General features: G+C 44.0%; 2 protein-coding genes and 1 long non-coding RNA gene across 3 annotated transcripts in view; 1 reads left to right on the top strand and 2 right to left on the bottom strand.

Annotated features, from left to right (window-relative positions):
* The window catches only part of ABHD5 (abhydrolase domain containing 5, lysophosphatidic acid acyltransferase), a 28,463-nt gene extending 6,759 nt beyond the window's left edge, over window positions 1–21,704 (bottom strand). Inside the window, exons 1-3 of the mRNA XM_083578193.1 lie at window positions 21,508–21,704; window positions 4,799–4,884; window positions 3,119–3,491 (exon numbers count right to left, since the gene is read on the bottom strand). Of these exons, the coding sequence (XP_083434319.1) occupies window positions 3,119–3,491; window positions 4,799–4,884; window positions 21,508–21,641 (593 nt within the window). The 5' untranslated portion in view covers window positions 21,642–21,704. The remainder of the gene's footprint in view (window positions 1–3,118; window positions 3,492–4,798; window positions 4,885–21,507) is intronic.
* LOC310745571 (profilin-2-like) lies at window positions 10,815–11,722 on the top strand. Its single transcript, XM_083578390.1, has 2 exons — window positions 10,815–11,090; window positions 11,381–11,722. The coding sequence occupies exons 1-2, from the start codon at window positions 10,830–10,832 to the stop codon at window positions 11,456–11,458; spliced, it is 339 nt and encodes a 112-aa protein (XP_083434516.1). The 5' UTR covers window positions 10,815–10,829; the 3' UTR covers window positions 11,459–11,722.
* Window positions 14,686–17,374, bottom strand: LOC310745647. The gene is made up of 2 exons (XR_014540274.1): window positions 16,560–17,374; window positions 14,686–15,122 (listed from the first exon to the last, which is right to left on the bottom strand). It is a non-coding gene; the product is annotated as an uncharacterized lncRNA (long non-coding RNA).
* Window positions 21,705–24,962: the final 3,258 nt, after the last annotated feature.

The raw sequence follows: 24,962 nt of genomic DNA, 5'->3' as shown, positions 1-24,962 counted from the left end.
AAGTGTATTTCTACCCCACCTTAGCTTTCAGATGAAATAATTTTAGGTTGCTCCTGCTCTTAACACAGAACAAAGCTCTGCCACCTGTTACTGCCTCAGCTCCTTTTAAGTATTACCCTCCCCTCCCTATAGAATAAATGCCCCAATTTCAAGAAACAAGAGGAGATTATGGGCAGTCAAAATTTAAAGGACATTTACTGCGCAGCCGCTAGTAGTATTATGCAACCCAGAGTATTTCCTACAGTCTGTGCAAATCTGTGCTTTAACCTGTGATTAGAGATAGCTAGCTATGATTCTATGTGACACATAATCATATATGTGCAAGGGATTTTCTTGGAAGTACACGTGTGTAAGATGGTAGCCTTGCTGAACTACTAAAATGTCACATCAGAATATTCTTGAGATACACTAGCCAATCGCTAGGTATATGTCATTACAAGATCTCAATACAGCTAAGGACTAAACAGATCTCCATATAAGCACTCTCTTACCACTTGCATACTCTAGAACAGCGGTTCTCAACCTGTGGGTCCCCAGATGTTGTTGGATTACAACTCCAATCATCCCTGAGCCCTGGCCTTGCTAGCTAGGGGTGATGGGAGTTGTAGTTCAACAACATCTGGGGACCCACAGGTTGAGAAAGGCTGCTCTAGAACAACATTTGTAATTGTCTAGCCATATATGATCTGGAATTGGCTAAAGGTGATAAACTGCATGAAGAACTAAGATATGTATTCACTAAGAGACAAGCAAGGCTCAATTTTTCTTCAGAGTGAAAAGGGGTGCATCTCCAACTAGCTGTTTTTATCACATGATACAAAACTGATATTTGTGCAAGGAAAGTCACCATCTTCATAGTGATGTGTTAGTCTTTTATGTTCCATCTGCCAAACTTGTACAGAAAAGCAACAAGCATTTGCATGATCGTCCACTAAAGTATTCTTGCCTGCCTGCCTTTCCAGCTTTTTTCTTTTTTAAAAAAAATAAAGATGAGCAACAGCATTCATCTAGACAGCTTAGTAATTTTGCATTAAATTTGTGGAGCTTACATCCAAGAAAAGAGGCTGATAAGCTTGAACATCACATTTTCATCACGGATGCACTACTATCAAATCATACTTCATGCATCTGTATTTCATTTCTTAAAAGCCTGCCAGAAATATATCCCAACTAGTTTCCAGATAGTTTCATTGGGAATTGCCTGTTTAAGATTCGCATTCTGTAGCATTTAAGGAAAAGGTCAGCCTTCCTTCTTTACATAGAAAACTTCTCTTAAACATATTTGTCCTGCAGCATAAGGAATGGCATTTACTTCCTTTAAATGTAAAGCTCAGCTCATTTTGCAAATATTTGTCCTTTATACTCCAATCCTTTGGGTTCATCAGCATTCTAGTTCTTGAGAGATAGTGGTATCTGCCCAGTTAAACACATAAATTTCCTTAGAATATATGACATTCCAGAGATAGCCAAAGCAAATCATCATGTTCTATTTTAATTTCCAAAAACTGCCTACTTATTCAGCTCCAATGTTACACATTATAGTGTAGTGGGTTAATCCAGCAATTGCTTCTGTAGCTCTGTAATAGAGCACATGCTTTGCAAACAAAAATCCCAAGTTCAATGCCCATTATCTCCAGGTCGGCCTGGGAAAGACTCCATTTAGAAACCCTGGAGAAACTGTATGACAAGAACCAATTGACCATTTGCCATAGCCACTGGCTAGAAATGAAAGCGGATGCCTCCAAGGAAAACAAAATATGATCTACGTAAAAGCATGAGCAGACATTCATGTTACCCCCAGATACGGTTATGTGGATTTTACAGCACCCAAAAAAATTCTACTGGGAGTCCCAGGGGTGTCAACTTGAATAAAATAATGGAGGGAGGCCCAGGTAAGCCCTGCATAACTGACCACAAGACACAGCACATGCACACCATCTGAATGGCAATGTCCATCAACTTTTTTGGGGGGCTGGCCCTCTCAAATATTTTATTTGGGGGGCTAAAGGGACTTGAGCCCCTCGGAATTGGCTCCTATGACTGAGACCATCCTGCTAGGAAACACATGCAAATAAATAAGCAACAATACTATGAAAGTCATTGAAGAGTAGGCATTTACAAAGAAAGGTGGAATTGTTTCACTAACTCGCATGTGACCAGTTCTAGGTACTTAGCAGCTTTGGACAGGGTTTCAGTTCTGTTCAGACACTGTAGCTTTAGGTTAGCCCATAGCTTCTTGCCTTTGCCATCACAAACCCATCTCCCGACTCCACCCCCAGTTCCTTTAGTGCTAACCTGTGGCCATCCAGAGGCTGTTGAGACTCTTGATTCCCATCACCCCTGACCATTGGTCATGCTGGCTGGGGCTGATGGGAGCTCAAGTCCAACAACATCTGAAGGACTACCAGCCACCCCTACTATTATTATTATTATTATTATTATTATTATTATTATTATTATTATTTGGATACCACCCTTCGTCTGATGATCACAGGGTGGTTTGCAACATAAAACCACAAAATGAGAACACAAAATACCAAACCAAACCAACCAAACCAAAAACCCGCCTTTAGGTTCTGTTCTGTTCTGTAGTTGTGCTCAAGCCCAGCTCATAATCCAAGTAGCTAACACAGAAATGAGTATGCTATAGTTACTATTGTCCTGCACTTGTTATTCTGCTATGTAACTAAAACAAGCTTTCTCCTAAAAGCATTTTTTTAAAAAAAATCTGGCCAGTGTGATTGCATGCTGATAACGTGACATGTGGTTGTGTAAAAACAGTGGGTAGTCTGGCTACACCACAACTTACAAGTACTCTGCGGCTACACCCTGGACACAAAATCTAAGGTACGCTGAGAAATTTGAAAGTAGAAAACACCCTACATTGCATGCAAGTGCAATCAGAGGAAAACATATGATGCAAGTTAAATACAATTTGCATTTTAAGTTTAAAGTTATGAAACTAGTTTTTCAACAATGCTCTATCTCAACCTCATTAGAGAATGTTTTCTAACCAGACTGCCTCATACAGGTTTGACAGTGTTATGCTGTCAAACCTATAACTGAATTTCAAATGAAATGCAGGAAGAACTTCCGCTTGTCTATTATTTTCAGATACCTTGATGGGTACTTCAGTGAGTAAGCAGCTGCTAGGAATCCTCCCAGGTTGTGCCCCAGTAAAATCATTCTGTCCAATCCCATTTTCCGCCTCCATTCTTCAATCGATTCTACAAACTGGTTTTCTGCTACTTCTGCGTCTGTGTCAAACTGCGGTCTACTGCTGCGTCCAAATCCCAAGAGATCAAATGCATACACAGTCCTGTTTTCACAAAGGTCTTCAAAGTTCAATGCCCAAAGTCCAACACCTCCTCCGAACCCATGGAGGAGGACAAGGGGAGTTTTCTGAGAGAGGCTGTGGGAGAACGTTAGCGTCCATATTTTGTTTCCATTGGATATGAAGACATACTGTTTACTGTATGTACTTGTGATACCTGAAGAAAGAGAAGTGCAAATCTTATTAAACAACGATACCTAAACAGCCCTATAAAACTATATACCTAAACAGCCCTATAAAAATAAGGGCATCTATTACAGCATGTCCACAGGCAGATACTCCCACTTTCATCATAGCATTTATAACAAAATCAGAATGGCAGGGATTAGTGCCAGCCATAAAGGTGGCAGAGTTACATTATGAGGCTCACATTTTTCCTCCTTTTGAGGACTGTGTAGCCTTTGCACAACTTACAAGACCTCATAAAGGCAAGAATCTGTATAAGCCAAACATCCATCCCTTATGCTCTACATTCTCAAATGCTAAAGAACTAAACACAGATAGATCTGGAAGGCTATCAGGGTTACAGAGTCATGTTTTAAAATTGGTGATAAACAAAGGTGTGGTACCTCAAGAGCCTCCTCTTTCGATATGAACGTACCTGAACCCTGAGATCATCTTCTGAGGCCCTTCTTCGTGTGCCTCATTGAGAGGTCTAGTTGCAACACAAGAACAGGCCTTCTCTGCAGTGGCTCCCCATCTGTGGAATGCCCTCCCCAGGGAAGTTCGCCTGGTGCCTTCATTATACACCTTTAGGTGCCAGGCAAAAATGTTCCTTTATAACCAGGCCTTTGGTTGATCTGATTGATATCCTATACCCTTTTAAAACATGTTTTTTGGGGGGTGGGGGCTATTGGGTTGCTGTTTTTATTTTTATTATGTATTTTGTGGTTTTATATTTTTATTCTGTGAACAGCCCTGATACCCCCAGGTATAGGGCGGTATATCAATTCAACAAATAATAATAATATCATATTGGATTTGTATAGTACTATACTTGCTTATCTTTTGTAAGTCTTTTTTTGTGTTCAAATAAGAGATTGCACAAATGAATTAATTTTAGGAAAAGCTAAAGAAAAAAGAAGGTAGGGCAATGGTCAAAAAGTGCAACAGTATCTCAGGACCAATCACACCAAAAGAAAAAAGAAGAAAAAGTTCAAAGGCGGAACTGATACTGCAATCCGCCCTACATCCTCAAAAATTTATTCACTGATGGCATTTATCTGGAGCAGATTTCACAAGAACTGCTTGTCTGGATGTGTAACTAGCATAACTTTGGTCCCACTCATTCTTCTTTTACAGGGAGGGGGGGAAATCAGCCTAATGAAAATTTCACAAAACCCTCAATCCCTAGCAGAAGATATTGACAACTGTGCTTTGAACAAGGCCTGATGAAAACCCCACATTCTTTCCACGGTGCTCACGGGTAGTAATTCCTGAGGTTTCTTACCACAAAGTGCTTACATTTCAATATTTTCTCTTCCGCATCCTTAAGATGTACCAGTGATGTAGGACACCAAGCAGGCAGCCAACTGGACAGCCATCCTGACCTAGAGTAATGAGAGTGAAACAGCTGTATTAAACACTTATATGCTACTAACTGTAAGTAGGCCGTGTGCAAGGGATTAAGAGTTCTTGGCTAATCACTGTAGGAGAGAATTGGAAACTCATTTGGACTTGCATTTGGTGGCCATCACCAATACACACAGCAGTATCTAAAATATCTTACACACAGTGTTAGAAACTCAGATATGTAAGCTAGATGACAAATGGCTCCTTAAGCCAAGATTACAGTCGCCAAAACAGGATGTCTAGTTGCCATTTTGGGGCAAGACGGCCCTAAAGTCTTATTTTTCAAATGATGGACTGACTGTGATTGATGCTAAGTTAAACATCTGGCTAGTTCAGTTGACAACATTCAGCTAGGTTAAGAACTTCGAGAACTTAAAAAAGAAAGGTCACTTGATCCAGGGACAGCCCCCCCCCCCCATATATACACACACACACACACATATATATATATTGGCCTATTCCTACTATTCAAAACAGAATAAGAACCGTGAGCAGGGCAATGGGGTGGGGTAGGTAAAAAAAAGCTACAACAATTAGCTATAACGTTCACCGCTCCTGCTCAGGCTGGACATAAGAAGCATTTTGCTTCCTTGAATTCATTCTGATTATGCAGATAAAATATAACTGATCAAATTCTACAGGACAAGGTATTAGTGTGTGATAGCCGTCCAGGTCCCAGACATGCACCTCCAGATGGTGGAGATGTCAGGAGCTATCCTGGCGCCCAGGCATGTTCACTTGGTTGCAAGTGGTCAACAACTAGGCGCAAAATGCGCCTGGCTAATTTCGAATACTGCTTATACACCTTGCCGTCAAAAGCCGGTGGCAGCCAAAGCCAGTTCTAGTCGCACAAACCTCAAGTACCGCGGATCACAACATTTAGTAACATCTGGTACCTCACAAATCAGTGATAATTAAATTTAGCCTCTTCAGGGGAATCCAAAAAGCACCTCTTGCATGGTGCCTACATCTGGGGTAAAACAGGTCTGCTGTGGGATGGTGGTTAGGAGTAAGGGCATGAAAAGGAGTGGTCAGGTCAGTGGAGGAAAGCAGGAAAACAGCTGCCGTCTTGGTAGTTAATTATAGCACGGGGTAGGAAGAAACACTTTATCTCATTTAGAATCATAGAATCATAGAATCATAGAGTTGGAAGAGACCACAAGGGCCATCGAGTCCAACCCTCTGCCAAGCAGGAAACACCATCAGAGCACTCCTGACATATGGTTGTCAAGCCTCTGCTTAAAGACCTCCAAAGAAGGAGACTCCACCACACTCCTTGGCAGCAAATTCCACTGTCGAACAGCTCTTACTGTCAGGAAGTTCTTCCTAATGTTTAGGTGGAATCTTCTTTCTTGTAGTTTGGATCCATTGCTCCGTGTCCGCTTCTCTGGAGCAGCAGAAAACAACCTTTCTCCCTCCTCTATGTGACATCCTTTTATATATTTGAACATGGCTATCATATCACCCCTTAACCTCCTCTTCTCCAAGCTAATTTATTTGTGTGTACGCATTATTAGCTTGAATCATGACCTTACACACAAGTTTTATGGCACAGGATATAAAACAGGTCACGTCCGAGGAAAGTCCATAGCCATTAGTTATGCAACTGACCAGCTATGTGTGTGTGTGTACCTATACACACACCACACACCAAATTTTATACAATATGCTTCTTAAGTGCACCTATTGTAGCCATACATATGCATACATGCATACGCTTTTTTATTTTTTAAAAAAACCACCACACATAACATAAATGACAATAATTTTTACATTTATATCTAGCCTCCCTCTCGTCACGAGACTCAAGGCAGGGTACGCAGACTGGCCAGGGAGTTTCATGTCCAGGCAGGCACTGACCAAAATCAGACCCACTTAACAGCAGCGAGCCTGCTGTTATCTATCACATACCTTCAGACCGTGCTCTGGGACCTTTGAAAAAACAAAACAAAAACCCCTTCTGCCACCAAAGGTCTTGACCTCAATGCAACTTTTACACAAACAACTTATTTCTCAATCTTTCCTCCCGCTGCCTTCATTTAAACGTGCGTATGCAAAGGGAAATAAGTTTGACAAAGGTTCATTCTAGGTAACGGAGGCTAGAGCTCTAAAAAGCAAAATGTATCTATGGAAAGCCACATGCACCAATAATGTGCATCGTCAATCCCCCTTGCCCACTGGCTGCATCACATCTTGCCCGGAGAGGACTGGGTTTGTTTGGATTTTTTTTTGTAGGGGCATGGGTGGACAGAAAGCTGCAGCAGGAAAGGGGTCAGAAAAGCTCATGTTTGTGCAAATAGCACCACATACAGCCACCTGGAATCCGGCTATTTTTGGTGCGTGTTTGTTCTTTAAAGCGTATCTGAAATGGAGTATAGGCAGTTCTAAACTTACATGGTGGGACGTGGGTGGCACTGTGGTTAAACTAGAAATTGCCGATCAGAAAGTTGGCAGTTCGAATCCCCGCGATGGGGTGAGCTCCCGTTGCTCGGTCCCTGCTCCTGCCAACCTAGCAGTTCGAAAGCACGTCAAAGTGCAAATAGATAAATAGGTACCGCTCGGGTGGGAAGGTAAACGGCGTTTCCGTGTGCTGCTCTGGTTCGCTAGAAGCAGCTTAGTCATGCTGGCCACATGACCCGGAAGCTGTACGCCGGCTCCCTCGGCCAATAAAGCGAGATGAGCGACGCAACCCCAGAGTCGGTCACATCTGGACCTAATGGTCAGGGGTCCCTTTACCTTTAAACTTACACAGGGTTTACGATCCAGGGATAAGTGTGTACAGCCAAAACCACATATAGTAAAAACACACTGGGTTCAATGGTGGGCAGGACTGCCAAATTCTTTCCCCCCAGACTCCTGCCCTCTTAAAAAAGGTTTTCGTTTGTTTTTGCCAAGCATGTAAAACAGAATGCACACAAGTTAAATGCGCGTAAGTTGCAATGTTACAGGAACAGCAAAATAGCCAAGTCTCTAAAATTTTAAGATCTGATTTTTAAAAGATGTACAAACATACATTTCTGAATATCTTGCATGCGTGGAAGCATCAGACAATTTTTCCCCAGGCCTGCGATCCACAAAGAGATTGCAAAGACCTGCGTTATTAATGTACTGCATTAATGAACTGCCTTTCTGTGCCAAGGTACCCAAGGTGGTTTGCAATTTTAAAGTACACGCAACGCCCAATTAATGTGCATCCGATTGATGCGTGACTGCGCATGTGTGCACCGCAGTGAACCAGAAGTGGCCGCAAAAGGGGGCACTTTTGGTGTGCTGTAGGGCGCTATCCTGCCACCAATATCTCTACCAGGGTTTCCCAAACTTGGGACTCCTGCTGTTTTGGGACTACAACTCCCACCACCCCTAGCTACCAGGACCAGTGTTCAGGGGTGATGGGGATCGTAGTAGCTGGAGACCCAAGTTTGAGAAACTCTTGATCTATAGGAAGCCATTGGGGATGGTCATTAGAAGTCGTGGGGCAAGGTGTCACCAGACTGCTACTGGTGATGGCGTTTAAAGGGGATTAAGACAAATTTATGGAGGGGGGGTATACTATTAGTCATAGCAGCTCAATGAAACGTCTGGGTTCAGAGCCAGCACATCACTGAATACTGGTTGCTGGGGGCAAAGGATAAGGATCACTGCCTTCATACATTGGCTTGGGGGTTTCGCAGCAACTCTTGGTTGCTGACAGCTACAGGGATACTAACCTAGATGGTGATCTGATCTAGCAGGGTGTATATATATATTTAAATTAAAATTAAGCGAGTGACCACATGTTCTATTAAACATGTCAACAGCAAACCCTCAAACCTATCATCACACATTTGTAAACATCTGTACTAACACCCTTAAGATTGTCTGTAATATAGGCAAGTGACACATAAACTTAGCAGATATTGCCTGAGTAGAGGTGGTACAATGAATCAACTGTGCTGGAACAGAGAAATCAAAGTCCATTGCTCACAGTCATAAATGCGTACTTCCTGCCCTCTAAATGTACATGCAAGTCACTCAATTCTTTTTTGTACCTGGATGTTACAAACCACCCTTTTCCTGTGCATAGTATCCGTTAGCCCTTCAACCATCATCAAAATGCCAATGCGGTCAAAATTTTAGTACTACAAATTATTTCACAGACTACTCAGGATGTCATATTGTAGCGTATCTACAACAGAGGACGGCTGGAAACCAGGAGATCTAGATGTGCAGGCAAAACACTTGATAATTTTCCAGATCTGCAGGCAGCCCCTTATGTTTCATGGGCTGTGACTCTGGAGAGTTTCCCGACCTTCAGGAGAGGCTTCTGGGGGCTGCAGGGGCTGTTTCCAGAGAAGAGAACTGAAAACTGCTCTGTACATGCACAGAGTACTATGCATGACATTCTAAACCCAAGTCTTTATTAATATTGTTTTGCCTTGAGCTACTTTGTTTTGAAGTAGGGCTACGTATCTAAAATAGAATATGATTTTGAAAAGTAAAATAAATATAGTTTTTTAAAAGCAACCAGGTTTTTTTAAGCACAGGAACAAACCTTTAGATATAGTTCATGCGCCTGTCTAATTTGATTTCTTAATGCGCCTGGCTATTTCCGAACACTGTGGTGTAGCCCTCCCACTCAAGATCCCCAGAAGCTGGTAGTCAATAGCACTCTGCTGCCAACAATGGAAGAAATATTGCCATCATGACCAGTAGCCACCGACAGCTTCATCCTCCATAAATTTCACTAATCCATTTTTAATTCTCCCCGCCCTAAATTAGGATCCTCCAACAACAGATTCATCAGCACTACAATTAGCACAGTATGCCTGGGATTCAGCAAGCAGATGCAGACTTGTCACTCCTCCCATTAATAAGAACAATTCTCTCCTGAAAATGAGCAGAGTACGGAGTTTTATGCAACCCACCTGGAGAAAGTACATTCATATTTTTAAGAAAGATGTTCTTTATTACAGAGAAGGAAGTAATCATAATAATAATAATAATTTATTATTTATACCCTGCCCATCTGGCTGAGTTTCCCCAGCCACTCTGGGTGGCTTCCAATCGAGTGTTAAAAACAATACAGCATCAAGTAGTAAAAACCTCCCTAAACAGGGCCGCCTTCAGATGTCTTTTCAAGATAAGATAGCTACTTATTTCCTTCACATCTGAAGGGAGGGCGTTCCACAGGGCAGGCGCCACTACCGAGAAGGCCCTCTGTCTGGTTCCCTGTAACCTCACTTCTCGCAATGAGGGAACCGCCTGAAGGCCCTCGGCGCTGGATCTCAGTGAAAGATGGGGGGTGGAGACGCACCTTCCGGTATACAGGACCGAGGCCGTTTAGGGCTTTAAAGGTCAGCACCAACACTTTGAATTGTGTTCGGAAACGTACTGGGAGCCAATGCAGATCTCTCAGGACCAGTGTTATGTGGTCCCGGCGGCCGCTCCCAGTCACCAGTCTAGCTGCCGCGTTCTGGATTAATTGCAGTTTCCGGGTCACCTTCAAAGGTAGCCCCACGTAGAGCGCATTGCAGTAGTCCAAGTGTCAAATACTTACTAAGGAATTATTCCTTTTTTTGTCTTCTTGAGGATAGTAAACCCCCACTGCAACTTCAAGTAACTAACCTGTTTTCCTATAGCGAGAAGACCCTGCAGCATCCTCCTCCCAGATACTGCCTAAAAGGTGATAAAGGCAGCAAACCAGAGAGTCTCGTCTGCTGCGGGGCTGCTCTCCCTCTGCCTTCTCTCTCTCTCTCTCTCTCTCTCTCTCTCTCTCTCTCTCTCTCTGTGTGTGTGTGTGTGTGTGTCTCTTTTCCCCACTTCCTCTCGTCCTCGCCTTCTTTCCCTCCCGCCCGCCTCGAGTCCTGGCTTCCTCTCTCTTCCCTCCTCCCTTTCCTTTCCTTCCTTCTTCCCCGCCAACCCATCCGCCAGGCGCGAGCCAAAGATGGCAGGCTGGCAGAGCTACGTGGATAACCTGGTGTGCAATGGCTGCTGCCAGGAGGCCGCCATTGTCCCTGTAGAAATAGATATGATTGTAGGAAAAGACCGTGAGGGTTTATTCACCAATGGTCTAACTCTGGGTGCAAAGAAGTGCTCTGTGCTCAGAGATAGCCTCTATGTGGATGGTGACTGTACAATGGACATCAGGACAAAGAGCCAAGGTGGCGAGCCAACATATAATGTTGCTGTAGGCAGAGCTGGTCGAGTCTTGGTCTTCTTTGCAAAGAAGGGGTCCATGGAGGCGGATTGAATAAAAAGGCATACTCAGTGTCAAAATACTTGAGAGACTCTGGGTTCTAGTTGCTAGGCAGACTGTTAAGTATCAGGGGAAATTGCTATTAAACTTTCCTGGCCTCAAGCTACATTGTGGAAACTTTATTAGCAATGTAGGGTGATGGGGTATGAACCTGTGTCTCCTTTGTATCCCTCTATTGGTGGGGAAAGGTGTTATTCTTTCTTTAATTCTGTTCATCCTTGTTTCCTTGTGTACCCCAGCATTGGTTATGGCCATGGGAAAGGGAAGGTGTCCATGGAGGGACACTCAACAAGAAAGCTTATGAACTGGCTTTATAGCTGAGGAGGCCTGACGTCTAAGCAGCCTCTCCCCATCCACATAGCAACTGTTTTCATCACCGCCACTTGTGTTAAAAGTACTACCAGCCTACAGATGGCGGTTTTATTTACACATTTCCCTATCGTCATGGCTCCAGTTACCCTTTTCGTTTGTATGTTAGTCACTGTTGCACCCATGTTCTGTATATGGCACCATCTTTTGCAACACAAAAGATGATATGCATGATATGTTGAAGCCTTGGGAGGCAATCATGCCAAGTCCAGGCGTTAGGGTTAGGGTTAGGGCAATTCCATCACCGCAATACAATCAGGCACGTAATTTTGTTTTTGCCAGCTCCTGTTCTGTAGTTGAAATGTAAAAAGGCTGCCATCATGGACTTTAGATATCCCAGTGTAACCATCTGGAGTGTGTCCGGTTTCATTTTTTCATAGGACCAATTTGATTTGCGGCTTGGGTTTTTATATGAAACTGCATTGTCATTGTCAACAAACTACCACCTCCAGCTATACACCTATAGCCTAGTCTGAGATCAGTCTGTCAGATCATCAACTGAGAAATAAGATTTGCTGCTCTGATATCAGTGTATGTTTTGAAGGTTGGTAGTTGTAAGAAAAAAGGTCAAAACGGATACCATTTCAACTCTAATCTTCATTTGGCCTGTTATGCCCTTGCTGCAGAAATTGTGAACTGCCTTGTGCACTAGTCATCCGAAACATGCGTAACCAAATTGTCAGTTTGAGCACATCACTAACTTGTATGTCCATTTAAAAGAGAACTGCAGAACTCTGTATACAAAAGAGAAAATGGAAGATGGTCTTGGTTGGAATAACTGAGTTGGCTGTCTTGTGATGAACATTTTATGTATTCTGTGCCATACTAAAGTTTTTAAAAAATGAACTGTTGCTATTGTGAGATGGATTTTAACCGACAAGAAAGATTTCTTCTCAATGGCACTACTTTAGGGGCACTAGTATTTGCTTCTATTGTTCGGGCCTTTGTGGATAATGTACAGACTTAAAACAAATTCTTGTTGCTGATTTGTCCATTTATTTCCCTACACTTTGTTACATCTGGGATACAGTCTAACTCGTCTGATTTAATATGCATTTCAAAAAATGCCATAACTATTTAACACCTTGTTTACAGACAGATGAAATAAATTTATTCCAACCAGAAAAAAGAAGAAAAGAAGGCAAACCAGGCAAACGCGTCTAGCGAGTTAAGTCCCACAATTCAGACCACCACAGAAAAGGCCCTCTGCTCCAGCAGCACCCACTTAACCTCTGAAGGTAGGGGCACATGGAGAAGATCTTAACTTACAGGCAAGTTCATGTGGGAACAGACAATTCTGTCCCAAGTGTAGAAGTACACCACAACAAATGATCATCTGCAAAATCTAAGGGCTGTGTCACATCTATTCTCAAAGCTGGCAAATTCAGCATTTACATCTCCAAAACCGCAGCTTGCCCACTGCTTTGAGGAAAACGGTTTCTTGTGTGAGCTTTTCTGAGGTTGACTTTGCAAATTAGCTGGGACACTGCAGCTCGTGACACTTTGCCAAGATACCCTGGCCAAGACAAACCTGTCCGCAAATCCGAAGCAAATCAATAGGCTGAAAGAGGAAATTTAGATAGAAAAATATTATTTTGAATAAATGCAAGCCCAAGCTTTCTTGACTGTGGCTTCTTCAACTTGATGCTTAAGGACATTAGATATATTGATAAAGTGGTGAAGATCACAGACAGGATCTAAAGAACTGTGAAACTAGCTCCATGAGCCAAAGGGACCTTCACATTCCTTCTTCCCCTCATGTGTAGCTCTGGTGCTGCATAGTAAGTTGTCTTTAAAAATGAGGGCACTTCAAAGAAGTTTACAATATGGCGCAGTGGTCCGTTAGTCAAGGGAAACATTTTGCTGGGCTAGATCATGCCCTATGCCTGTACCTAAGTAGGCCCATGTCTTGAATGCTGTTTCACGTCAATAATTTAGTTGCCGGGTGGCACACTACAAACATATGTGAGAAATGAAATACAAAATAAAAATAAAAGTAGTTAAGGAATGTCAGCACGTTCTACTACTGAAACCATGCCAGTATCCTGACCTTCACACAAGCCTGGTTTATTTGCACGAGGAAAACATTTTCTACAAAGTTAATCCAGTTTAAACCATAACACTTCATTTTGCAACCTTAAACAACCACCGCTCCTATTCCCAGATTTCCACACAGGGCTCAATGATTGTCTTGTCGCAGAAAGGAAGTGACAGAATCCAGCATGCTTTGCTAGCCAAGCATTACTGTGAATGGAGATAGCGACTTCGAGAGACAGCGAATTGAAGATCTGGCCGCAGTGGTCTTTAGTGTTTGCACAGGAACGAAGTTGAAACTGGCACTGGTATAAAATGCGGCACTGTGGAGGCAGCACATTTCAAATTCTACTTCGATGACAGAATTTTACAGCTGACTGACATGGAGAAACACGAAACCTTTTGAATACAGCACAACATTATATTAAAGAGCATTTCCATTCAGTTTGCTTTCTGGCTTATATAAAGAAGAATGGCGGGGCAGAACAGAAGTCATCTCCTGCACATGAGGACATGAGAGGAGTAAGGGACATAATATATGGAAAGTCAGGTTTCATAATTAAAAAAGCATATAGCCAAATGCCTCCTGGGCGTTCAGTGTTATGAACCGGTCCATAAGGCTTTTCACAGAAGGATAATAAATTTGGCATCATGCTACTACCACATCCTGTGATGGTATATATGAGCACACTCCAGGAAAAACAGTAACCACCACATAGCACCCTTACGTCGTCACACAAGGACACTGTGCAAAAAATAACCTGAGGCATAACCTAGTAATTCAAGGGCCACGTTGCAAGTAATGTCAGCACAAAACCACATCCCTCTTATTGTAGAGTCAGGTGTAAGAATGCAATTTAAAAATAAAACTAAATAAGTAGAACAGTAGAACACACTAAGTGTGTGTGTGTGTGTGTGTGTGTGTGTGTGTGTGTGTGTGTAGAGCTGAGGCAGTGGGCAAAGTTGCTAAAATTATTTAGGAAACTACCAAAAATTGAAGACAGGATTTGAAGCTCCAATTTTATATCAGATCTGAGTAACTGCTCAGAAGATCCAAATGGATCTTCAGTGGAACACAATTAATCCATGCAATAAATAAATATTGTGTTCAGTGGAACACAATTAATCCATGCAATAAATATTACTGAGGCATCAGTTTATTCACATTAATAAGTATACATCATTTTCCTTTGGCTGGGGAACACAGCCAAAGAATGGGCATCCATTTAAATCCCTCATTGCATGCTAGCAGGAAAGTTTGCAAGAGGAAATGGATCTCAAGACCCAACAGCAACAACAGGTCCATAGAAAGGAAAACGGTACCATGGTACAGAGGGTGGAGACAGCTCCTGGTGCTGGATTAAGATTACTTTGAAGTGACATGGGATAATCTGAGTCACTTGCACTATGAGCAGTTAAACTATCAGAGTCACATATACTGCTGCAGATTAAAAACACCATGTTCGCCGCAACCATTGTTTATCGAGCTGCTCCTGACAGGTAGTTCATTCCAAAGATATCTCAGATGGGGCTTCGTTCCTCACGGTGGGTACATTTAATCCACTTCTGCGAGTTTATCTTTAAAACAAAGTAGTGGGTTATAGTTCCTACGCTGGAGAGGAATACCAAGGGAAAGGGGAGGGAGCTACTGCACAATATTTCTAGGAAGTGTTCTGTACGCCAGCTGTTCCAAGAGCCCTTGGCAGATAATTGCAGAACGTTGCTACATTAGGTCAGAGGTAAAAACAGCTCTTTCCTTGTATAATTATTGCCTCTTGAACTTTGTATTGAGAAAAGATGGCACTCAAGCAATCAAAGGGGGAAAAATTATTATAGAAGAGAATTCGTCCACCCGGAGTTTTCTAAGCCCACAACTGGAGAATTACATTGGCCCTTGACTTGCCAAGCACCAACATGAGATTGTAAATAAGATAGGCCATTTAAGGGTTTCTCTTGTTTCCTCAGCCTCCATGATATTAGGACCAATTCTAATAATCTGCTGCGGACGTAGTGTATCTTGATTTCAGTAAGGCTTCTGACAAAGGTCCCCTGTGATCTGTTTGCAGAAAAGCTGACAAAATGTGGGCTGGATGAGGTTAACTGTTAGGTGGATTTGTAGCTGGTTGACTGGCTGAACTCAAAGAGTGCTTTCAAACGGTTCCTCATCATCCTGGAAAAAAGGACAAGTGGGGTACCGTCGAGTTCTGTTCTGAGTGGGTCTGTTGCTGTTCAACGTCTTTATAAATGACCTGCCTGAAGGATCTGAGGGGATGCTCATCCACTTTGCATATGACCCCAAACTGGGATGGGTAACTAATGCCGCAGAAGACAGAATTGGGATTCAGGATGACCTTAACAGATTTGAAAGCTGCACCAAAACTAACAAAATGAATTTCAACAGGGTCTACACTTAGGCAGGAAGAACCAACTGCACAAATATACAATGGGGGGGGGGGCGGACACCTGTCTTGCCAGTAGTACATGTGAAAAGGATCTAGGGGTCTTAGTAGACCACAAGCTTAACATGAGTCAACAGTGTGATGCCGCAGCAAAAATGGCTAACCTTCTGTATGTGAAGCGGTTGCTATACCACTGAGTTAAGATCCTTCCATGTGACATCAATTTTATGCAAGTTCCTTACTGTCTCAGGTCTTGGTTGTATTCAAACCATTGGCTAGCTGCCTGCCTTCTGAAAAGCACGATAGGAGACCAACAAGCTGCACTAGTACATTCATGCTGCTTACATGAACTGCCACAGACCTACCTGGGTTGGATCCCCAAGCTGCTGGAGTGGCAAACAAGAAAATAAAATAAACGCCCAAGGTATTATTTTTACTTGCAGAGGGATGAAAGCTACAACTGAAGCTATATAGCACTGTGTGGAATCTGCAGCCCTCCTTTTAATGAGCCGTTCAGTCTCATATCTCAAATCCTCATACTAGTCCATGATCTACATTTGCTTCCTATTGTCAAGAGTATACTAAATCCCAATTCACATGGAACAGAGAAACAAACCTGGGTGTCATCTACATATCGATCATACCGAAACTCCTGAGGACAGTGCCCATTATGGGGAACATGACAACACCCTGACAAACAACACACCACAGTTTCCATGGTGCGGAACAGTGGCCTTTCATAATCACTTTCTGGAAGTCGTCCTGGAGATAGGAACAGAATTGATGAAGTACTGTGCCCACTCCCCTGAGATGCTCCAGAAGGATACTGTGGTCGACAGTATCAAAAGCTGCTGAAAGTTCAAGCAAAACAACCAGGGTCACACTTACCACCGTATCTCTCCCAGCTGATGGCGTCAACTAGGGCAAAGAAGGCTTTATCAGTATTATGGCTAGGCTTGAAGCCAGAGCAACATGAACCCAAGTACTTGGTTACCCAAGTAATCAATTTCTTCCAAGAATGCTGGAAGCTGGAGCCTGCCATTCTCTCAAGCACCTTGCCCCAAAGGGGCACAGGGAGGTCTTCTTAAGGAGTGGGCACGCCACTGCTTCCTTCTCCAGAACTTCTCCCTCCTCCAGTGAAGCAATAATCAGTCCTTGGCAGCACTTCTAGCAGCTTGTCCACATCCTCAGCCCACAATAATCCAGACTGCTCCGAGATAGATGGAGCCCTAGTAGGGTGCAGTACCCAGCCTAAACTCCACCAGGGAATGATCCAGTCATCACAACGAACTCACAAATGAGCCCCCGATTTGGTCTGTGCCCCTCCAAAAAAAGGTCAAGTGTATGTCAGGCAGGGCTGGGGGATACCTGGTTTTCAACATCTCAATATACTGATATATCACAATATCTGAAATAAGGGTAGGGCTATGTAGAGGCGGGGACGCGGGTGGCGCTGTGGGTAAAACCTCAGTGCCTAGAACTTGCCGATTGTATGGTCGGCGGTTCGAATCCCCGCGGCGGGGTGAGCTCCCGTCTTTCAGTCCCAGCTCCTGCCCACCTAGCAGTTCGAAAGCACCCCTAAGTGCAAGTAGATAAATAGGGACCGCTTTATAGCGGGAAGGTAAACGGCGTTTCCGTGTGCTGCGCTGGTGCAGGCTCACCAGAGCAGCTTCGTCACGCTAGCCACGTGACCCGGAAGTGTCTCCGGACAGCGCTAGCCCCCGGCCTCTTAAGTGAGATGGGCGCGCAACCCCAGAGTCAGACACGACTGGCCCGTACGGGCAGGGGTACCTTTACCTTTACCTTTATGTAGAGGCACTGGTTGGCTTCACGGTTTTCCCACATTGTGTTTGTTGCACAGCACAATTAAGATTAGAGATATAATGCCAGGTCTAAAATTGTGAAACCAATATTACAATATGGGCTTGAAACATGTTTTGGATGATATATTGCCCAGCCCTAATGTCAGGCCACATGTGTTGTGCCATTGATGGTGAAACTGCAGCTGCAAGGCTCCAATCTGGAACTTGTTCCAAATTTGGATCAGGGGCCCATGCCAGCTTTCTGCTGAAAATCACTCTTCCCATTCTGGCTGTTCTTTGCCTGCAGAGATGTTGATTATAGTAAGCATCACTTTTAGGCAGGCATAGGCAAACTCAGCCCTCCAGATGTTTTTGGATTACAACACCCATCATCCCTAGCTAACAGGGCCAGTGGTCAGGGATGATGGGAATTGTACTCCCAAAACATCTGGAGTGCAGAGTTTGCCTATGCCTGCTTTTAGGGGTAAAAAGCAGCCAGGAGGGAGTGGTCTTTAGCAGGAAACAGGCAACTGACTATGGTTAACAATTCATCCATTAACACTTTTTTCTCCAAAGCAGAAGCAGCCAAATTAAATATTTCTGTTTGACCCTTACCAAAAGAGCCATTGAGAGGAGCATGTACAGTTTAAAATCCTCATAGCACTGTGATTCTACCTGCAATTTTGACATGCATTATTCTTGATCCAACACAATGCTGGGCATAACGAAACTACTGATCTATATGCTGAAGCAACACATAATGGGGGGCAGAGGTTACATGACTGCCTCATCCTGTAGAATGTGACTAAGTACAGCAATAGAAATTAATACCACGCAAATCAGTCATACGACATCAAATATCACACAGGTATCTCACTGATTTCATTTCCCAGAACAAGAGACGTGACTGTCTTATTGGGCATGTCCAACAGGGCAAGGTAGTTCAAACTAGTTTTTTGAACTGGTGTGGCACAGTGGCAGAGCGACTGTATATATATAAAAAATAAGTGCAGCACAACAGCATCCTCCCCACTTGGGCTTTCCAGCAACGGATATCCAGGGGCATATCACATATATTTTGGCATCATATAGATATAATGGTTAATAGCCACTGACAGCTTAATCTTCCATGAATTCACCTGATCCCTTTTAAAGCCATCCATATTGATAGTCATTACTACATATTTTGGTAATGAATTTCATATTTTAGGTACGAGCTGTGTGAAGTGCTTCTTTATCTCTCTCCAAAGTCTTCCCAGATTCAGCTTGTTATGACTTGAACAGGACTCTACCACTTCACAGAAACTACTGCACATTTGCAAAGCTAAGCAGGGTCTTGTATGGCTTCAAATTGGATGGGGGACCATGTGTTGAGATTCCTGTATAGCAGGGAGTTGGACTAAATGACCGTCAGGATCCCTTCCAGCTCTACAGTTCTATGAGAAGAAGAAAAACTTCTATCCACTAGTTGAAATCTCAAACCAGCTATGAACTTACAAGAAAGTCCATGCCCCTTGTTGCAATAAGCACATAAATCTTGCCTGCCTTGAAGGAGGATTGAACAAATTACAGAAACAATGTGCATGAAACAGCTTGAATCCCCTCAAATGCTATATCAAAACTAAGCATTAATTTGTTATTTTTGGTTTGCGTAGGTCAAGTGTGCACTTGGGAGACAACCATGATTTGTGGGAATTGTTTTGTGGCAGAACAGAACATATACATCATGGAGAACAGACGAACTCAAGGAACTGAAATAACCAGGACAGCAGGTACTTAACACATAATGTGCATTGTGATCTAATTATACAAAGGCCAACAGTACAAGTTCTAGGAGAACAAATAAACTATTGTAATCTATACTTGGGATAAGCTACCGTAAGTAACAGAGGAAATAAATGTAAAGAATAAACTATTTTGCAATATATACATAAGAATAATTGAGGTTACACAGCAGGAAGCTTAGAGGGGCAAGGAGAATTTGAGAAAGCATAATACTGAGTATTTATTGAGTTGGGTTTGTATTTTGAAAAGATGGAAGAAATGGGGAAGTGGGGATTATAGCTCAGTGGTAAAGCACATGCTTTTCACACAAAAAGTTCTAAATACACCCCCTGCCATTTCTTCATAAAAGTATCTGATAGAAAATGACCTGAAGAGATGCAGGAGAGCTGTTACCAGTCAAAGTACTATTATTATTATTATTATTATTATTATTATTATTATTATCTGCCTTTTTCCCTGACAGGAAATAAAATAAAAAGCTAAAAACATAAAACTAAAAGGCAATTAAATAGAATAATAAATATTAAAAGATCTATAAAAACATATGGATAATTACAATGAAAACAGCATGGCACCTGCGTTTTCATTAAAAGTTCCCAAAAACCTGTTGAAATAATGTCTTCTTCACTTGCTGGTGGAAGGACAAAGAGGGAGCTAATAGACACAACTGATGTAGAAGATGGGGAAATATGTGAAACTAGAGAACAACATATCTAGGTAAGATGCTACTACATATACATCAGTGACTGAGAAGGCAGAAGAAGTATGTCTATCAAAGGTGTTTTTTGAGGAGACAGGCTGAAGATCCAGGTACTGTACAAGGAAGTACAAAATGGATAATACATATACAAAAATTATAAAAAGTGGGTGCAGACAAAGTTCAAAAGATAAAGTCAGCGGAAGGTGGGGGTTTGAGTACATATGGAAGCCTGTGCTAAAATGAGGCATTTTTTAGGTTGTCAAATGCACTTGAATGATTTCTGGAGAAGCCATACGGGAAAACAGCAAAAAACCTGCTTTAGAGACAGCACAGTATATGGATATGCCAGCATCTATCATTGTGTATCAATACAGTTAGAATAATATACACACACATCTGAGTACACGGTACTCCTTCTTGCTTTGATTCCTTGGTTTAGCAAACTGGTCCCCCAAACGCCAAGGCCTCACTAGGAGACGTCTGAAGGCAGCCCTGTTTAGGGAAGTTTTTAATATTTGAAGTTTTATTGTGTTTTTCATATTCTTTTGGGTGCCAACCCGAGTAGCTGGGGAAACCCGGCCAGATGGGCAGAGTATAGATAATAAATTTATTATGATTATTATTATTGGAGCGCAAAGTCGCCAGAAACACTTGTTATGCCTTTGATGTAAGGAACTCACATTTCTAGAGAAGCCTTTATGGGAAAACTGCCCAGCTGCTTGAGAGACAGCACAGATCTTGCTGGCCTGCCTGCCTATGTGGCAGCATCAAACTTCTCCCCATAGCTCCATCCCCAAATCAATGTTTTGGAGAGGGAACCACAGGGGAAGACGGCTGGGTTTCAACACCCCTTTTTTTAAAAAAAGAAGAGGGGGGCACCTTTAAATCAGCCCCTTATTCCCAGCAATAACATAACACTACCTCACACACACACCCTTCCCCCCTTTTCTTTTTTGAAAAAGGACCTTTAAATGAGCCCCTTATTCCCAGCAATAAAATATAGGGCGACCCAAGGTGGGTCCTGAAGGATGCGATGGGGGGGACACTTCCTTGTGTTTACATGGGCTAACAAGAGCGCGCGGGGGGGGGGGGCGGCGGTTACGTAAGGCGTCCTCCACTGCACTTGCACCTGCCTCACGCAGGTGCCCCCACAGCACAAAGCCGAAGCGCGTCTACATGCGTGTAGCGGTGTGTGTGTGTATGCGCGTTTGCGTGTGTGTCCCTCTGCCCGCCTCTTTCGCCGAACCGGCCTCCCCCCCCCCCTTCCCCGCACTCACCCTTCGCCGGCCGACTCCGGGCTCTCGTCGTCGGCCATAGCGGCGCGGAGGTGGCGTCCGGGAGCCGGTCCTGGGGTAGCAGCAGCCGGGAGCGCGCCGACTGACAGAACGACGGCCGCGGCGGCGGCGGCCATCACGGGACCCGCCCGACGGGCCGTCGTCGCGTCAGCGCGTCGGCCCCGCCCTCCGCTCCGCCCGGCCATAGAGAGCGCGGCGGCCGGAGCGGCCGGGTGGAGGGGGGTGTTGGTGGGGAGGACGCTCCCTTCGCGCCTGCGCACTCCCTCTTTCTCTGGGCGGGGAGGTCGTGGCTGTTGCCTTTCGCGGTTGCTGGATGGGGGTCGCTTGCTCCCGGTTACACAACCTGGTGGGGGTCTCCGCGGGGGTGGGAGGCGTGGAACGGCGGCCCTTGGCAAGTGCCACCCGTTCTGGAGCCGGTGTTGCGCTGCCGCCCGCGGTCGCTCCGGCAGCCGACGGCTGCCTTTGCCCCGCTATGTAAGGTTTGGAGTTTGCTCTGAATTTGTTTTTCGGGGGTCAAGCCATTGCCGGATTTATGTATAAGCTAAGCAAGCTATATCTTAGGGCCCCACTCTCTTGGGGGCCCCCAAATAATTGAAAGGGAGGAAAGCCTGTATGTACATTTCCAAAATGTAAGATAAAAAACAAAATAATTATTATGAATAAAGAATCGTTTTAAGTTAGAGCTTAATAATTTTTTCACTATTAATATACTTCTTAGTTGCATTTCAGTTCAACAATTACTTTGATAAAATACATATTTTGTTATGTGCAAATGGCTTTAGATATCTATTAGGTGCATAAATTACCACATAGCATACAGTGGTACCTCTGGATATGAACGGGATCTGTTCTGGAGCCCCGTTCACATCCTGAAGCAAACGCAATCCGTGTCTGTGCATGCGCGGGTCGCGATTCGCTGCTTCTGCGCATGCGCGTGACGTGATTTTTGACCGTCTGCACATGTGTGAATGGCAAAACCCGGAAGTAACGCGTTCCGTTACTTCCGGGTCGCCGCGGAGAGCAACCCGAAAACACTTAACCTGAAGCAACTTCAACCCGAGGTATGACTGTATAGTCAACACAAAAAAGTGACAATTTGTTGTTTGTTGACAAAGGACAGCTGCACACATAAAGGGCCCCATTACCTTCAGTAGCTTAGGGCCTCATCAAACCTAAATCCGGCTTCAGGCATTTGTTCTCTGTGCTCCCAGTGTGGAAGCTGAACGCCGGACTGACTTCCACGCAACTTACTCAGGATTGCGCTTTCGCCGCCAGGGTCGCTGCCTCCTTTGTGGACGCTGCGCTGCTAAGCAACTGGGCAGAGGTTGAGATGCCCTGAGTGTGTTTGTTTTTGTTTTGTGGGGAGAAAAAAAAATAGAATTGTGGAGTTGGAAGGGTCATCTTTTTACCTTTACCATCTTGTCCAACCCCCTGCAATACACGAACCTTTTTGCCCAACATTTAGCTCCAACCCTTGACCCCTAAGGCAGACCTTTCCAAACTTTTTCACGTTGGTGACACGCTTTTTAGATCTGCAACATTTCGCAACACAGTCATTCAGTTTTACTAGCAAACCAGAGGTTAAGCGAACCCCTTTCTGCCCTTTCGCGCGACATATGTACACACTGCGGCTGACACTGATGGGTCACGACACACAGCTTGGAAAGCTCTGCCTTGAAATTAAGAGTCTCCTCTACTGACTGAGGAAGTTCATTTGGTGATCTTAATCCCGCCACACTATTTTCCTGCTTGATGGGTTTGCCAGCTTGTTCTAAAGGAGGGAAGCATGCCTGTTTCTCTGCACATGGAGAAAGGCAGGGGGATAAATACTGTAAACAGGTTATATAAAGCATGGTGTTTATGTCCTTCTTGGGGGTTCCTCATAAGCACCTGTTTGGCCACTGAGAACAAGATGCTGGACCAGGTGGTCTTTTCAGCAGGCAGAACCTAGGACTTGCTGATCAGAAGGTTGGCGGTTTGAATCCCCGCAACGGGGTGAGCTCCTGTTGCACGGTCCCTGCTCCTGCCATCCTAGCAGTTCGAAAGCACGTCAAAGTGCAAGTAGATAAATAGGTACCGCTCTGGCGGGAAGGTAAAGGGCATTTCCGTGCGCTGCTCTGGTTCGCCAGAAGCGGCTTAGTCATGCTGGCCACATGACCCGGAAGCTGTACGCCGGCTCCCTCGGCCAATAAAGCGAGATGAGCGCCGCAACCCCAGAGTCGGTCACAACTGGACCTAATGGTCAGGGGTCTCTTTACCTTTACCTTACTGTTTCCTCAAAGCTGCTTCTGGCTGAGAAAAGTTTTGCATATTGAATTCTGCACTGGATGACTTTAAAGGGATGGAAGAGAGGGCTACTGATGGCTAATAGCCATGATGCCTATGCTGTACCTCCACAGCAATGCTTTCAAGTACCAGATTCTGGAAGCCACAGGAGGGGAGGGTGCTCTTGTGCTCGTGTTCTGCTTGCTACTTTCCCAACTAGGCATCTAGTTGATGGCTGCTATGAAAACAGGCTGCTAAGCCATTGGTCTGATCCGGAGTACTATTCTTATGTTCTGAATAACCTTTGTAATTACTTTCGGAACAGCATACTGATACAAAAGTTAAGCTGATGTTGCAGCCATAAGGTCTATAAAGGTGTTGCCCAACTGTGCATTTTGGAGGGTTGTTTTTTCTTTCTTATGAACTACCTTTGCTTTTTATGGGGTAAAGAAATTAGATTGGGACTGTGAATCAGAGGCAAGATAACAGGTTAGAAAGAAAGAAAGATAATAAAGGAAGAAGTTTAGGCAATGCACCTTTATCCTACACTGGCTCTCCACACCCATCACAAATTAATTGTGATTGCCTTTAAGTGCTCCAGAGCCTTGCCTGTCTTCCTTGATTTCTTAATACTGTATATCAATCTGCCTATGACCTTCACTCCTCCAACAAAACCATTTTCAGCTACCCAAAGGTCTCTCGCCCACAAACAATTTCATTTTCGATTACTGTCTGGAACTCTCACCCTGAACATAAGTGTGATATTGTTTCTATTCGTTCAAATCTTTCTCCATGTAAAATGTGGGCTTTCCAGTCTTTGCATACACACCATACATTTGAAGTAATACCTTCCTAAAAATAATCCAGGAAACTGGATCCTGGAAGACCTGCCTGCAGGCCTTATTCTATCTAGCCTGAGAGGGCGGGATCCTGGCTGACTCGAGCTACAAAAGCTGAGGCTGCTGAAGAGGCCAGAGACCATCTTGGTGTCAGGAGTGCGTGCAGGAGCCAGGCCCTGTGACCAGTAGGGATTTGCAGGACTGGGGCCTTCCTAAATTGGTTCTGTAGAGGCAAGGCGCAGCCGCACAGGTGAGGCCGCTAGGTAACTCACTGCACCTGGTGTCATAAGTTGAGAAGGGATATAAGGTCAGCGTTTCCCTTCGGCTCTTTGC

This window comes from Podarcis filfolensis (genome assembly GCF_964270895.1).
Source record: "Podarcis filfolensis genome assembly, chromosome: 12".
NCBI classification, from domain to species: Eukaryota; Metazoa; Chordata; class Lepidosauria; order Squamata; family Lacertidae; genus Podarcis; species Podarcis filfolensis.
This window is presented reverse-complemented; position numbering and strand designations above follow the sequence as displayed.

What these genes read in the sequence shown, in the direction of transcription:
- LOC310745571 (XM_083578390.1), top strand. Translation starts at nt 10,830, where the DNA reads ATGGCAGGCTGGCAGAGCTACGTGGATAACCTGGTGTGCAATGGCTGC. An exon ending in CTGTAGGCAGAGCTGGTCGA is followed by an intron (nt 11,091 to 11,380) that starts GTCTTGGTCTTC and finishes TGTGTACCCCAG; the next exon opens with CATTGGTTATGGCCATGGGA.